Source organism: Macaca fascicularis, chromosome 15, assembly GCF_037993035.2.
Source record: "Macaca fascicularis isolate 582-1 chromosome 15, T2T-MFA8v1.1".
NCBI classification, from domain to species: domain Eukaryota; kingdom Metazoa; phylum Chordata; class Mammalia; order Primates; family Cercopithecidae; genus Macaca; species Macaca fascicularis.
Genome location: NC_088389.1, coordinates 63,620,653 through 63,637,186, shown reverse-complemented (window position 1 = coordinate 63,637,186; position 16,534 = coordinate 63,620,653). Strand labels below are relative to the sequence as shown.

Here is a 16,534-nt window from a genome sequence, read left to right as displayed (position 1 = left end):
TTGATAGTAAAGTCTTTAGAGATTTCTCAAACTTTGTTCCTCAGCCCTCTGGAGATTTCTGAAGGATGCCTCAGAAGTGGCTGACAAGGTTGAAATGAAGGCTAGCTGAGTCTCTGAGCCCTTTACCTATGCTTCAACCAGAACAATCTTGCTTTTATTTGTTTTACAAATTAAATGTACTGGCTTCCTTGAAGATTTTCTTTTTAACTGAAAAAAAAAAATAGTTCTGCTGTTAAAGAAAAAAAAAAGTTAAAGGCTCTGATATTTCAAGATGTTCCTTTTATTGACAGGGAAACTGAGATATGGAAGAAGTGTCTTGCCAAAGGTCACACAGCTAGTAAATTTCAGAGCTGGGACTCAAATCTAGCTGTTCTAGTTCAAATCTTTTGTTTCCTCCGCTCTACAAGTCTGCCTTGTTAGAATTCAGTAAAAGCTTCTCTCCATTCTACTGGCCACCACTGTAATCCAGAATCTCATTTCTTCTAATCTACTATTCTGTATTAGCCACTTAACTAGTCTCCTTGCTGTCTAATTCTATTCTATATTATATATACTGTTGCCATTTTATTCTTCTTGTAACATTGTTTTCATCCTGAGATTTCCCTGTTTAAGAACCTTCTCCCTATCTCTTATAAGAACTTTTCAGGCTAGCCTTGTGTTAGCATTCTTTAGGATCCTCATTGTTCAGCTGAATGTGAGCCTAAATCCATCCTATTATGAGTAATTAATGGGCTATATAATAGTGAGATTAACTGAGTTCCTCCCTATTCCTAGACTTCACCTTTGGCAGGATTTTCATGTGTACGGTTTTAATCAGGCATGACAAGAAGATACAAAAGAAATAGAAAATCACAGCCTATAAAAAGCAAGTTACATAATAATACCAATAATATAATCCTATTTATATCTCACATGCATGCATTTTTTAAAACAAGAATGAATATATAGAAATTGCCTGGAAGAAAACACATTAGGCTGGGCGCAGTGGCTCATGCCTGTAATCCCAGCACGTTGGGAGACCAAGGCAAACAGATCACCTGAGGTCAGGAGTTTGAGACCAGCCTGGCCAACATGGCGAAACCCTGTCTCTACTAAAAATACAAAAATTAGCCGAGTGTGTTGGTGTATGCCTGTTATCCTAGCTGCTTGGGAGGCTGAGGCAGGAGAATTGCTTGAACCTGGGAGATGGAGATTGCAGTGAGTCAAGATCTTGCCACTGCACTCTAGTTTGGGCAACAGAGCAAGACTCCATCTCAAAAAAAAAAAAAAAAAAGAGAAAACACATCAGACTGATGACAGACATTAACTCTGATAAGAGAGATTGAGAAGGAGAGGAGGTGAGGAAGAGAGACTTCCTTTTTTTACTCAGGAGGCTGAGGTGGGAGGACGGCTTGAGGCTAGGAGCTTGAAGCTATAGTGAGCCATGATCATGCCACCACACTCAGCCTGGGAAACAGTGAGACTCTGTCTCAAAAATAAAATAAAATAAAATAAAATGAAAAGAAGAAGAAAAAAGAAAAGAAGAAGAAAAGTGTTTAGTTTTCCCTCAATGGAAAAAGGTTAATTTTAATTCTTATTGCTTGGTCTGATTTTTTAAAATTTGACTTAAGCTAATGATGAGAAGTGTGCATATTCACACTCTTTAACTTCTGTGAATTGAATAAGAAATTAACCTCCATTTCCACTGACAGAGAACTCGTTCTTCTGGTATGTTTCAGAAGGCTAATGGAGCAAGGATAACCTTATATTACCAATGGGCTGCTTAATCTCTATAATGATTTGTTGGCCAGCTACTATTGATAACAAAAAATACTTTTAAATAACCGTTTCAAAATACTTTTTTCAACTTTATTGAAATATAATTTATATACAAGAAGATGTACCCATTTAAAATGTACAATTCAGTGAGTTTTAACAGATGTATATACCTGTGTAATCATCTTCCCAATCAAGATATAGAACATCTCTGTCACCACCCCACCACTGCCCCCAAATTTCCTTATTACCCTTTGCATTTACTCCCCACTCATTGCAATCCACACTGATCTGGTTTCTATCACTGTAGATTTGTAGAGTTTCATGTAAATGGAGTCACAGAGTATGTATTTTGCATTCTGCATTTGGCTTCTTTAACTCAGCACACTGTATTTGATATTTATTCATGTTTTTATGTATATTAATAGTTTGGCCAGGCACGATGGCTCACTCCTGTAATCCCAGCACTTTGGGATGCCGAGGTGGGCGGATCATGGAAGGTCAGGAGTTTGAGACCAGCCTGGCCAACATGGTGAAAATCTGTCTTGACTAAAAATACAAAAACTAGCTGGGCGTGATGGTGTACGCCTGTAGTCCCAGCTACTCAGGAGGCTGAGGGAGGAGGATCTCTTGAACTCAGGAGACAGGTTGCAGTGAGCCAAGATGGCGCCACTGCACTCCAGCCTGGCAACACAGCAAGACTCTGTCTCAAAAAAAAAAAAAAAAAATTGTCCATTTTTACTGCTGAGCAATAATTCATTGTATGGACATACAGCAGTTTATTTATTCATTCATCTGATTATGGATATTTGGGCTGTTTTCCACTTTTTTGGAAGCTGTTATGAACACTCACATTGAAGTCTTTGTGGACATATGTTTGCATTTTTTAAGATCAATGCCTAGAAGTGAAATCTTAGGTCCTGTTGTAAGTGAATGTTTTACTTGATAAATAAAAATTGCCAGTTTGGTGCAGTGGCTCATGCCTGTAATCCCAGCACTTTGGAAGGCCAAGGCAGGCAGATTGCTTGAGTCCAGGAGTTTGAGACCAGCTTGGACAACATGGCGAAACCCCATCTCTACAAAAAATACAAAAATTAGCTGGGTGTGGTGGCCCAGGCCTGTAGTCCCAGCTACTCGGGAAGCTGAAGTGGGAGGATCACCTGTGTCTACAAGGCAGAGGTTGCAGTGAGTCATGATCTTGCTGCTGTACTCCAGCCTGGGTAACAGAGCATGACCCTGTCTCAAAAAAAAAAAAAAAAAAAGTTACTAATTTATTAATAAAATAAGATACATTTTTTAAAAAGAGAAGTGCCATACTGTTTTCCAAAGCATCTGTACAGTTTTCCACTTACTAGCATTATATGGGAGTTCTGGTTGCTTTGCATCCCTGCCCGCACTTAGTATTGTCAGTTTCTTTTTTATTTTTTTTGAGACAGAGTCTCGCTCTGTCGCCCAGGCTGGAGTGCAGTGTCATGATCTCAGCTCACTGCAAACTCCACCTCCCGGGTTCAGGCCATTCTCCTGCCTCAGCCTCCTGAGTAGCTGGGACTATGGGCGCCCGCCACCACACCTGGCTAATTTTTTGTATTTTTAGTAGAGACGGGGTTTCACTGTGTTAGCCAGGATGGTCTTGATCTTCTGACCTCGTGATCCGCCTGCCTCGGCCTCCCAAAGTGCTGGGATTACAGGCGTGAGCCACTGCACCCGGCCTTAGTATCGTCAGTTTCTCAAAAAAAAAAAAAAAAAAAAAAAAATCACTCTAGTAGATGTGTAGTGCTGCCTCATTGTGGTTTTAACTTGCATTTTCCTAATGTTTAATGACTTGGAGCATCTTTTTATGTGCTTTTTTGTCATCAGTATCTCATATTTGGTGAAATCTATTCAAATTATTTGCCCATTTAAAAAACTGGAATGTTTGGCTTCTTGTTACTGAGTTTTAAGAGTTCTTTATATATTCTGGATACAAGTCCTTTGTGAGTATATGAATTAAAGATATTTTCCCCCACTTGGTGGCTTGCCGTTTTGTTTTCTTTATAGTGTCTTTTGAGGAGCGGAAGTTTTAAATTTTGGTGAAGTCTAATTTTTTGCTTTTTTCTTGTATGGCTAGTGTTTTTTGTATCCTGCATAAGAAATCTTCCCTTATACCAGGTCACAGAGATTTTTTTTTTCCTACATTTTCTCCTATCTCTAAAAGTTTTATGATTTCAGCTTTTACATTTAGGTCTTTTATGTCTATGATCCATTTTGATTGCATGCTTAATTTTGTTCTCACTGCACAAAAGACACAGTAGGAAAGGAAGAATCTGGAATAAAGATGACTGCCTCTTTCAAATGACAGACAGGTTGTAGAATAGAAATATTAAACTTTTGTTCTGTGTATTATCTTCATCTAATATTTATTAAGTAGTAACTGTTCAGTAGTAAAATATATATAGATTACCTACTATGAGTCAGGCACTGGAGTTACAGTAATGAAAACACTGGACGATGTCCTTGCTCCCTTGGAGTTTTTATTGGAGTGGGCAAAATTGTGTTTTTATTTTTTATTTATTTATTTTTTTTAAATTTTATTTTATTTTATTTTTTTTTGAGACGGAGTCTCGCTCTGTCACCCAGGCTGGAGTGCGGTGGCCGGATCTCTGCTCACTGCAAGCTCCGCCTCCCGGGTTTACGCCATTCTCCTGGCTCAGCCTCCCGAGTAGCTGGGACTACAGGCGCTCGCCACCTCGCCCGGCTAGTTTTTTGTACTTTTTAGTAGAGACGGGGTTTCACCGTGTTAGCCAGGATGGTCTCGATCTCCTGACCTCGTGATCCGCCCGTCTCGGCCTCCCAAAGTGCTGGGATTACAGGCTTGAGCCACCGCGCCCGGCCTAAAATTGTGTTTTTATTATAACGAGCATCCATTGTATATATGTTAAAGTCAAGAAAAATGTTGTTGCCTCTCTGTGGTTTCTCAAATCCTCAATTGAAGGAAGCATTGTTGGTAATCTTTTTTTTTTTTTTTTTGAGACGGAGTCTTGCTCTGTCGCCCAGGCTGGAGTGCAGTGGCCAGATCTCGGCTCACTGCAAGCTCCTCCTCCCGGGTTCACGCCATTCTCCTGCCTCAGCCTCCCGAGTAGCTGGGACTACAGGCGCCTGCCACCTCGCCTGGCTAATTTTTTGTATTTTTTAGTAGAGACGGGGTTCCACCGTGTTAGCCAGGATGGTCTTGATCTCCTGACCTTGTGATCCGCCCGTCTCGGCCTCCCAAAGTGCTGGGATTACAGGTTTGAGCCACTGCGCCCGGCCGATGGTAATCTTCTTAATATTATTGTGTGATAGAGCATGAACCTCTTTCCATGAAGAGTCACTGATCTGCAGAGAAAAGGGAATCTTGGGCTGCATACAACCAACTGTAATACAATGTGTCATGTGGTAGAGCAGTACTGGATGCAGAATCATATCAAATGATCTCATGTTCCTGTTACTATTGAGGTGTAATGACCAGACTTAATGCTCTTTTCTTTGGTTTAAGTGAATTGGTTTTATTTTATTTTATTTTATTTTCCAGAAGAGTTCATTAATACTACCTTTGGAGAACTCTTAGATCTCTTTTCTGATAGCCAGAGGACCAGACACCTTCTATAATTAGCCATTCATGTATTCCTTAAAACAAGTCATACTTTGTGTTAGTGATACCACCATTCTTCAAGCCATTTCAAGTATTAAAAATAAGTTCTATTTACTATTAACCTTTATAAACTAATACCAGTATTAAATAGCCAAATAATAAATGGTGTTAAGTCAGAGCAGGATGAGCTGTATGACCTAGTCTTGGATGATGAGTAGGATTTTAGTAGATACAAATAAAGAGGGCAGATTAATTTATATTGATGGATTTGAGGAAACAGATGATATCAGCAAATACACTATTCATGGCTTGACTCCTTTATCATCTGTCCATAACAGACATCATTAAATTCATCATGGCATTCTTTCTTGCTGAGCGTGGACATAGCCTGGTAAGACTAGAACTAGATGATAGGAAAAGAAACGTAGACATTAAGTGGACATTTGTTGTTGTTGTTGTTGTTGTTTTGCACTCCGTCGCCCAGGCTGGAGTGCAGTGGCACGATCTCAGCTCACTGCCATCTCCGCCTACCAGGTTTAAGCAATTCTTGTGCCTCAGCCTGAGTAGCTGGGATTATAGGCGTCCACCACTACACCCGGCTAAGTTTTTGTATTTTTAGTAGAGACAGGGTTTCGCTATATTGGCCAGACTGGTCTCCAACTCCTGACCTCAGGTGATCTGCCCGCTTCAGCCTCCCAAATTGCTGGGATTACATGCATGAGCCACTGTGCCTGGCCAGAATTTTTTTTTTTCTTTTTTCAGACAAGGTCTGGTTCTGTCGCCCAAGTTGGAGTGCAATGGCTCACTGCATCCTCCCACCTCACCCTCCCAAGTAGCTGGGACCACAAGCATGTGCCACCACTCCTGGCTAATTTTTGTCTTTTTTGTAGAGATGAGGTTTCACCATGATGCCCAGGCTGATCTTGAACTCCTGAGCTCAAGCGATCCACCCACCTTGGCCTCCAAGAGTGCTGGGATTAGACATGAGCCACTGTGCCTGACCGTGGAGAGGTTATTTTGAAAGAGACATCAGTGAGATTTTATGGAGATATCTGACCCTGGAGGTCAAGATGTGGGGCATTCCGTATGTGCAACAGGGAAGCCCTTGGCGCAGAGACTGTGAAGGGTTTCTGTTGCATGCGTCTGAGGGGTGCAATAGGATCACAACCGCACTCAGAAAAAATAGTGCCGGGGAAGACAGTGCAATTTATTCTGCCAGAGGGTACCACTCAGGCTGTCTCCAGGCTGAGAGAGACCCTAGAGTTTTTTTTTTTTTTTTTTTTTTTTTTTTTTTTTTTTTTTGAGACGGAGTCTCGCTCTGTCGCCCAGGCTGGAGTGCAGTGGCGCGATCTCGGCTCACTGCAAGCTCCGCCTCCCGGGTTCACGCCATTCTCCTGCCTCAGCCTCCCGAGTAGCTGGGACTACAGGCGCCCACAACCGCGCCCGGCTAATTTTTTGTATTTTTAGTAGAGACGGGGTTTCACCGTGGTCTCGATCTCCTGACCTTGTGATCCGCCCGCCTCGGCCTCCCAAAGTGCTGGGATTACAGGCGTGAGCCACCGCGCCCGGCCTGAGACCCTAGAGTTATACTAGCACAGAGTTGGACCATGGTTGCCTGCAGAGTAAGCAGCAAACAGGGGCAAAGGAACATTGGCCTGGAGATCTTAAGAAGCTGGAGGAGCACTTCCTCAAGGGTTGCAACTTTTTCCTGCTGCTGTGAAGTCCCCTTCCCCTGATATATCCAGATCCATCTCAGGTAGATAAGCAGGAGAGGGGTTGCTATCTGAGAGACTGAGCAATTTTTATTCAAGAGAGTCTGAGCAGTACCTAAAAAGACATTAACTGATCAGATAGGACTATGTTAAACTGGTTTGGGGCTTATGAGGGACAATGTAGGCAATTGTGAAGATGCACAAGACCTTCATGTGAGTAGAGGGTGCCCTCAGCTCACCCACCACTTTCGATAAAGTGAGACAGGACTGAATGTGGAATGAGGCATGCCTGTTTACAGTGTCCAACGGAGACTGATTGGGTCCATTTGAGGTAAGTTAGGTAGCAAGCGGCCTAGCTGAGCAGGGAGCTAGGTGCACTCAGCTGCAGGGGCACTGCGTGCCCATGTGTACCTGCCTCAGCACCACCAGTGTCACAGCCCTGGCTGCACCCATTGCCAAGGAAGAAAGAACCATGTGGTTGAAACACATCTACTGTACCTGGCCCTGTCAGACTTGGGAAGACAGGTTCTTGTCTTGTTGTCCTTGATGCTGTTTCCATCAGCATCCACCTGTTATCTCTCCTCACCCTGAGGAGCTCAACCCATCCTGATTTTGTCATTCGTTTTTTTTTTTTTTTTTTTTCTCATTCACTCATTCTGTTATTGAGTCTGTTATGCCATACACTGTGCTGGGGACTGAGGACACAGTATTTTGTAGAGGTAAGGGAATAAACACACACGAATACAATGAAGTTTGAACAATATTAAGCTTCAGAAATGTTACTGAGAAAATACAGAGTCTTATTGGAGTACACATTTTTGGGGGAACATAATTTGTAAAGGAAGTAGGGAGGTTTGTGCTGTGACCTGAGAATGATTTTGAGGTAATCAGATGAAAAGTGCAAAGAAAGTTTCAGGCAGAGGGAACAACATGTGCAAAGATGAGAGAGATTAAAGGAACGAAAGTTCAGTGTGTCTAGAGTATAGAGGGTGAGGAAGAGGGATGTGACGTGAGACGAGGCTGAAGAGAGGCAGGGACCTGACCATGGGGCACCTTGAAATTCAGGATCAGTTGTTTATATTTCATCCTAAGCACAATGGGAAGCTATTCAAGGGTTTTATGCAGAGGAGTGACTGCCAGCATTGCATTTTTAAAAAAAGAATTTAAAAAATTTTAATATAGTTCAAATCTGCATGTCTGGTTCATTTCAGCTCCTTCACTGCCAAGCCTCGGGGCAGGGATTGCTTCAGTTTCTCTGCCTAAGATTCTTACCAGCACTGCATTTTGAATGTTTATAGTGTGGATTGGAGTGGATCAACACTAGATGCTGGGAGACAAGTTAAGGTATTGTTACATTAGTCCAGATGAAGGATGATGGTGGTTTGAACTGCATAGGGTAGAGGTAGTAGAGAAGATAGATTTGGGGCATATTTTGGAGGTATGTCCAGCAAGGCTTAGATGTGGAGAGTAGTGAGGGAGATGGAGAATTCAAGGATAATTGAGGTTTTTGGCTGAGCACCTATGTGGATGATAGTGTCCTTTGCTGAGTAGGAAAACATTGGGTGGGAATATATTTTGGAGGGAAATCATGTGTCTTGTTTGGATGTTGAGTTCGAAGTTCTTGCAAGACATCAAGTGAAGATATCCTGTGGACAATTAGATATATGATTTGAAAGCTGATAGAAATGGACTAGCGATTCATTCTTGGCATACAGAAATTGGTTATTGGAGCAACAGGCCTAGGTATTACCGTAGACAGAGAGAGAGAGTTGAGTGGAAAAAAAATCTAGAATAGATCCCTGAGGATCATCAATCAACCCAGGGGCAGGTAGAGAAGGAAGAATCGGTAAGAGACTGAGAAACAGCTGCCAGGTGGTTGGAAAAAACCTGGACAGTGTGGTGTCATGGAGGGTGTACCACTACAGTCAGCTGTAGGGGAGTGTCAGAGTGTTTGGCTGCACTCCTGGAGATGCTCAGGTTACTTATAATAATTGAATGAGTGGGTAGGCTACAGAGGATCAGAGGAGCACACCTGGAGCTCCCAGCCTCCCCTAAGCCTCTCCCTAATAAACACAGCAACCTTCTGCCTGTCAAATCAGAAGAAAACCTGAACTCCAGGAAGTAGCAGGGGTTCAGAGGAAAGAGCAGGTGCTCACACAGGTGTATTATACCTTCAAGGTAAACCTTTAACCTGGTGAGGTTTGGTAGGATCAGAATGAATTTCAGTCTCTGGATCTGAAGCATCCCATTCATTTTGTTGCCCTCTTATCACTTCCTAGAAGCTGACCTTACTTTTTTCTGTGTCTGTGCCTCTATCTTTGCCCCTCTGATTCTCTAGCCCAGTTGATTCTCCTTGGCTCTTGATCTTGGTTTAGTTTGGCTAGCACCCCTTTTCTGAGGAGTAACTTCCATAACAAATATTTACAGTAACTCCTCTGCTTGGCTGGCAAGTCCCGGAATCTGTGTCCTTACGCACTGCCCTAAAAAGCAGTCATCCCAGAACACAGCCCAGCTTTATTGGCCTAGATATGATTAGATGCTTCCTTTACCCCTTCTAGAGGTGTTAGTGGTTCTGAGCCTTGGAAGTTCTGTTCTCCTTAACCATCTCCTTCTCTCCTGTATTGCTTGTCTGAAACATATTTATTAGCTAGATGTTAAGGTTAGTAGTTCTACCCTTCAGTTAAGATTGATGAAAAATTAGCCCAAAATTGCTGTCTTCTAATTCCAAAAATCTATAATCTCTATGTTCTATGAATTGGGTCTGAGGCTAGCTCTTAGCTTATTTCAGGACCTAAATTTAACATACCCTAGGTTTAAGTGGTGGCTTGTAATTTATATGTAGGAGAAGCTTAAGGGGAGAAATCTGATTGGAAGAGAAGGGAGGCAGTTAGGTTTGCCTTAAAGCTGAGTACACGAGAGTAATCTGATCAGCTGGCTGGGACTGACTGCTAGAAAAATTAAAAAACAAAGGTGTGATTGATAAAAATGGGTACTTTGTTCATGTAAGTGAGTTTTAAAAATGTAGACTCTAAGACCTTTTTTCTCTACCTTCCATTGGCCAATTATTGCATTTACATAGTTCCTTCCTTCCTTCCCCAAACAAGGTATAACACCATTAACCTGAGAATTTTAAACCCATACTTTGCTCACTTTTTTTCTATTTATGTATTATTTTTATTTGATTTGCTTTTGGGGGAGGGGAGGCAGGAGTTGCCATTTGTGCCAACAACTCTTCCTCAAATCTTCCAAGCAGTCTTTTCCTTGGGGAGTTGTACTACAAAATTCTATTAATTACGGTTGTGCAATTTTGAGATACCTTACATATGTAGTGACAATGACACATATGCCCACACCCAGTGAAACAAGGTCATTTTCTACTGTCAGTTATATGCATCAAGGTGACGGGTGATGGCATGGTTATGGATTAACTCACCAAGGAAATGAGTGTGGAAAGAAGAATGCAGAAATCTGAGGACTAGAGCCTGGAGATTGGGAGCTTCGAGCTCAGAGGAAGAAGAGGATCTTCATCATGGGGAGACATCAGCTGGATATTGAGATGGAAGGATGACTACGAGTATGAGCTATTATAGAAACCATGGTAAGAGTTTTAAGTAGATGACAGTAACATCAAATGTGACTGATGTGTAACTGGAGGAACTTACTGTCATATGCAAACTAACAACTCCACTGTATTCTTCTTCAGCTAGATCATTTGTAAAAATTTTATACTAGACTACTCAATTCTACTCAACAAATATTTTTTGAGCTGCATACTAACTGTGGTGGGGTTGTATAAAAGAGCTATAAAGTTGTGTTTTAAAGTGATATTTCTTTTTTTTTTTTTTTTTTTTTTTGAGACGGAGTCTTGCTCTGTCCCCCAGGCTGGAGCGCAGTGGCCGGATCTCAGCTCACTGCAAGCTCCGCCTCCCGGGTTCAGGCCATTCTCCTGCCTCAGCCTCCCGAGTAGCTGGGACTACAGGCGCCCGCCGCCTCACCCGGCTAGTTTTTTGTATTTTTTAGTAGAGACGGGGTTTCACCGTTTTAGCCAGGATGGTCTCGATCTCCTGACCTCATGATCCGCCCGTCTCGGCCTCCCAAAGTGCTAGGATTATAGGCTTGAGCCACCATGCCCGGCCTAAAGTGATATTTCTTTATAAACAAATATGCTGCAAATTTATATGTAAAACTCTCAGACTTTACTGGTGTATTCGGTAAGTGGAGACTACAGACCTATTTCAGTGACATTCACAAAAACTCCTTTGGTATTCTTTCATCCTTGTGGTACCTTAAAAAACCCACATGTAGCTTCTTATTACAAAAGTAATACATAATTATTGAAAAATACAGCCAGGCATGGTGGCTAACACCTGTAATCCCAGCACTTTGGGAGGCTGAGGCAGGAGGATCACTGGAGCCCAGGAGTTCAAGACCAACCTGGGCAACATAGTGAGACCTTGTCTCTACAAAAAATAAAAAACAAATAGCCAGGTGTGATGGTGAATGCCCATAGTCCCAGCTACTCGGGAGGCTGAGACAGAGGATTGCCTGAGCCCAGGAGGTTGAGCCTGCAGTGAGCCGAGATCGCACTACTGCCCCTCAGCCTGGGTGACAGAGCGAGACCCTGACTTAAGTAAAAAGAAAGAAAAGAAAAGAAAATAAATAAATAAATAAATAAATATATTCTAGCACATACTGTTGCTAAAGAGACAATCACTCTGAACATTTTGATTTATACTGTTCCAGGTTTCCTTTTTCTTTTTTTTGAGATGGAGGCTTGCTCTGTCACCCAGGCTGGAATGCAGTGGTGCTGTTTTGGCTCACTATAACCTCTGCATCCTGGATTCAAGCGATTCTCCTGCCTCAGCCTCCCAAGTTGCTGGGAGGACCAGGCCTGGTTAATTTTTGTGTGTTTAGTAGAGATGGGATTTCACCATGTTGGCCAGGCTGGTCTTGAACTCCTGACCTCAGGTGATCCATCCACCTTGGCCCCCCAAAATGCTGGGATTACAGGAGTGAGCCACCAAGCCCAACCCCAGGTTTCTTTTTAAAAATTATTTATTTATTTAATTTTTAAAATAAATAAAAGAGACGGAGTCTTGCTATTTGCCCAGGCTGGTCTTGAACTCCTGGGCTCAAGCAATCCTCCTGCCTTGGACTCCCAATGTTGGGGTTGCAGGTGTGAGCCACCACGCCTGGCCCATATTATTATTTCTGAAGATCTTTTTTTAATGTGAAAAAATAGTCCATTGTTATTTCAGTTTTAAAGCCACTTTAAAAACATGTGTATTGGTGCAAAAACTTTATTCTTTGATGATAAATTTCATTAAAACAGTAAAAAATTATTATAATTTGGTTGAATGAAGTGAATGGTTAATCTGGGTTATTCTGGTTTTGGTTGAATGGACATGGGACTCTGAAGGGGTCATACCCCAGTTCTAACCCTGCTGGGTCCTCAGGAGACTTAGCTTCAGCACCTTACTCCCCCTTGGCAGCAAAGGCCTCCCTCCCTGAGAGACTGATTGTGCTGAGTTCTGGTCAGGGCAGGCTGCACAGGCCTTTTGCTGGATGACCCGGTAGGCAGACTAAGTGTGTGCCTTTAGGGGCTCAGCAAAGCAGTGGTACTAAATAGATTTGGAGGAAAGGATGTTTTTTTTTTGTTTGTTTGTTTTGTTTTTTTGTTTTTTTTTTTTGAGACGGAGTCTCGCTCTGTCGCCCAGGCTGGAGTGCAGTGGCGCGATCTCGGCTCACTGCAAGCTCCGCCTCCCTGGTTCAGGCCATTCTCCTGCCTCAGCCTCCCGAGTAGCTGGGACTACAGGCGCCCACAACCGCGCCCGGCTAATTTTTTGTATTTTTAGTAGAGACGGGGTTTCACCGTGGTCTGGATCTCCTGACCTTGTGATCCGCCCGCCTCGGCCTCCCAAAGCGCTGGGATTACAGGCGTGAGCCACCGCGCCCGGCCCAGGAAAGGATGTTGATGTGTTTTTAAAAACGTGGAAGTAGTTGGCCGGGCACAGTGGCTCACGCCTGTAATCCCAGCACTTTGGGAGGCCAAGGCGGGCGGATCACGAGGTCAGGAGATCAAGACCATCCTGGCTAACATGGTGAGACTCCCTCTCTCGGGAGGCTGAGGCAGGAGAATGGCGTGAACCCGGGAGGCGGAGCTTGCAGTGAGCCGAGATCGGGCCGCTGCACTCCAGCCTGAGCGACAGAGCGAGACTCCTTCTCAAAAAACAAACAAACAAACAAACCACCAAAAAACACAAAACAAAACAAAACAAACAAAAAACAAGGAAGTAGTTGCTATGGGGAAATTTGAATTTATTGATTTTATTTTTATTTCTTGTTTGGAGGAAGGGAGTACTATAATCTTTTTAGTGTTTTTGGTTTTTATATAGGTCAATTCCCCTCTTTGACTCATCCCAACTTTTGGTGGGGGGGGGGCTTCAGTCACATCCTTGTCTTTTTAAGTAACCCCCTCCCCATATTGTCCCGAGGATTGGGAAGCAGGAAATTTATAATGCCCTTTTCTCTCTCTTTTCTCCAAATTCATTTTCTCTCCTGTGTTCCTTTGGGAGAAAAGGGAAATTAGTTCTGTCTCTTCACTCCTCTATATTACTCTATCTGGATGGACCCACACTGATAGCAGTGAGCCTTGAACTTGGCAGTTTTGGAGCCAGAGTCTTTGCTCTCAGTGCAGTAAATTCATTTTTTTTTTTTTAATTTAGCTGCCAGATTTAGAGTCCAAACAGGAAAACAGAACTCACTCTGAGCATTTAAACCAGAGGGCATTTAATCCAGAGAATTAGCTGGCTGTGAATGTGGTGGAAGAGCTGAGAAGCCTTTCAAGGGAAGGTGAGGCAATGCGGGGGAAGATTAGCAACCTTAGGAACTTTCTGTCATCCCTAGGCTGCGGGAAGTGGGGGAAGTGCAAGGGTCAGGGTAACTTAGAAGCCAGAACTTTGGGGGCCTTTTTAAAGATGGGGTCTGTTGCCCAGGCTGGAGTGTAGTGTTGTGATCATGGCTCATTGCAGCCCGAATCTCTTGGGCACAAGTGATCCTCCTGCCTCAGCCTCCCGAGTATCTGGGACTGCAGGCATGTGCCACCACATTTGGCTAATTAAAAAAAAAAATTGTTTTAGAGACAGGGTCTCCCTATGTTGCACAGGCTGGTCTCAAACTCGTGGGCTCAAGTGATCCTCCTGCCTCAGCCTTCCAATGCCTTGGGGATTACAGGCATGAACCACCGTGCCCAAGAAAGATAGCATTTTGACATCTGCCAAACAGCAGTTTGGCATGGACTGTCAGCAAACAGTGGTTTGTGATAACTAGCTTGTTAAATAAAAAGAGAGTTGTTCTTTTCCTCCCTTCCCTCGTCTTAGTTCCCAACCACCAAGGAGCTAAAACCCTTCAGGAGAACCTTCCAGAGAACTAGAAGAGGAGGAGCAGAATCAATAGAAGGGATCATATTCTCCTCTCCACCGCAGGTTCCTTAAGCCATGGCTTACGATGAGTTCTGCATTGGACCTGAGACTGGAGTTTTAAGCCATATTGGACTGAGTTTTTAAATAACCAAAAGGGAGCAGAGTGTTATGGACTCTGACCATGATGTTGTGAAGACGTACAAAAGAGACATTTGTCATGGCACAGATGAAGACTGTGATGAGTGGCAGATTATGTTTATACCTGACCAAGCTCAATGCTCAACAGATAAGTTCAATTTATCCATCACTAAATCTATCCCTGAATCCATTGTCCCACCTTTCCCTGAAGTCTCAGAGGAATTTCTTTTTCTTTTAAAGTGAATTCCTGGCTGGGCACAGTGGCTCACACCTGTGATCCCAGCACTTTGGGAGGCTGAGGAGGGTGGATCACTTGAGCTCAGGAGTTCGAGATCAGCCTGGGCAACGTAGTGAAACTCCATCTCTACCAAAAATACAAAAATACAAAAAAAAAAAAAAAAAAAAAAAAAGAAAGCAACCAGGTGTGGTGGTGTGTGTCTGTGGTCCCAGCTACTTGGGAGGCTGAAGTGGGAGGATTGCTTGAGTCTCGGGGGATGGAGGTTGCAGTGAGCCGAGATGGCACCACTGCACTCCAGCCTGGGTGACAGAGTGAGACTCCATCTCAAAATACAAATAAAAAAATAAAAATAAAGTGAATCCCTTCATCCATACTCATATATCCATTAAGAAAACATTTATTTGAATTCTAAAATGTGTTGCCAATGTGAGGTACAAAGATTAAGGACAATAAAATTCCTTCTCATGGAATGCACAATCTAATGGGGTAGAAAGTACCTACTTTAAAACCAATGTATTAAATTAAATTGAAAAGTGGCCTGATTAAGCCTCAAAGAAGAGTAATTAGAACGCAAGGGAAGAGAAAACATTTCAGGCTGACAGAAAACCCATGGGCATGGAATAACGTGGCCCACTTAGAGGATTATAGATAGTTCTATATGTTTAGAAGGCATATGTGGCTGCAGAGGAGGCTGGAGAGGAAGATGGAGCCAGGACCACCTGGTGGGCTGAGATTCTTGTTCTCCACCCTGCAGGCTAGTGGCTCTGAACAGCAGTAGTACTTTTCCTGGAGGGGCACTTTGGCAGGTGGTGGGTGTGCAGGAGGTAGTGGGGGCAGGGGGGAGGAGGGAGGAGGGCAGGCGGGAGGTGGTGGGGAGGAAGGGGGCATTTTCTTGGTTGCTATAGTGATGAGAGTGGGTGCTACTGGCATTGTAGTAGTTGGAGGCCACAGATGTTAGACTCTGCAATGTGAGGACAGTTCCACATAATTAAGAATGTATTCCATGAGAGAAGGAATTTTATCTTGTTTTGGTTGTTAATCCTTGTACCTTGACACTGGCAATACCTTTTAGGTGTCAAATAAATGTCCTGCATTCGGCATGATTTAGAGATCCTGAGTTCTGCAGAGTCTTCAAATATTGCACCAAACAGTTGTGTAGGGTGTTATATATAAACACATCTGGTCTATTATTGCTTATCCTAACACTGGTGTTTAATGCCGTATCTTTCTTTATGGAGTGGCTTCTGATCTCTTAAATCAAAATTTGTTCATTCCTTGTAATTAGATGATGGAAGCATCTAATTACAATTAGTTGAGTGCCTCCTTTGGTGTTCTATCACAGTTATATGCAACCATTTACATATTGAAATACCTATTTTTAAAAATAAGTTATTGTCTTTTATTTCTCTAGTTTTATTTTTTTTTTTTTGAGATAGAGTCTCACTCTGTTGCCTAGGCTGGAGTGCAGTGGCGTGATCTCGGCTCACTGCAACCTCCACCTCCCAGGTTCAAGGGATTCTTGTGCCTCAGCCTCCCGAGTAGCTGAGATTACAGGCGTCTGCCACCATGCCTGGCTATTATTTCTCTTCTATATTACAGTTAGGACATTTTATTGATGTTTTGAAATTATGTGTAGAGATAGGTTGTATTATCTATGCAT

At 42.9% G+C, this 16,534-nt stretch overlaps 1 protein-coding gene across 28 annotated transcripts in view; it reads left to right on the top strand.

The window, feature by feature from the left end:
* The window catches only part of NPR2 (natriuretic peptide receptor 2), a 49,953-nt gene that overhangs the window by 6,077 nt on the left and 27,342 nt on the right, over positions 1 to 16,534 (top strand). For 9 of the 28 annotated variants that reach the window (XM_074017110.1, XM_074017109.1, XM_074017134.1 and 6 more), the window contains exon 2: positions 10,462 to 10,675. The exons of the other annotated variants lie outside the window; for them this stretch is intronic. In XM_074017110.1, the coding sequence (XP_073873211.1) occupies positions 10,673 to 10,675 (3 nt within the window). In that variant the 5' untranslated portion in view covers positions 10,462 to 10,672. The remainder of the gene's footprint in view (positions 1 to 10,461; positions 10,676 to 16,534) is intronic. 28 annotated transcript variants of the gene reach the window in all.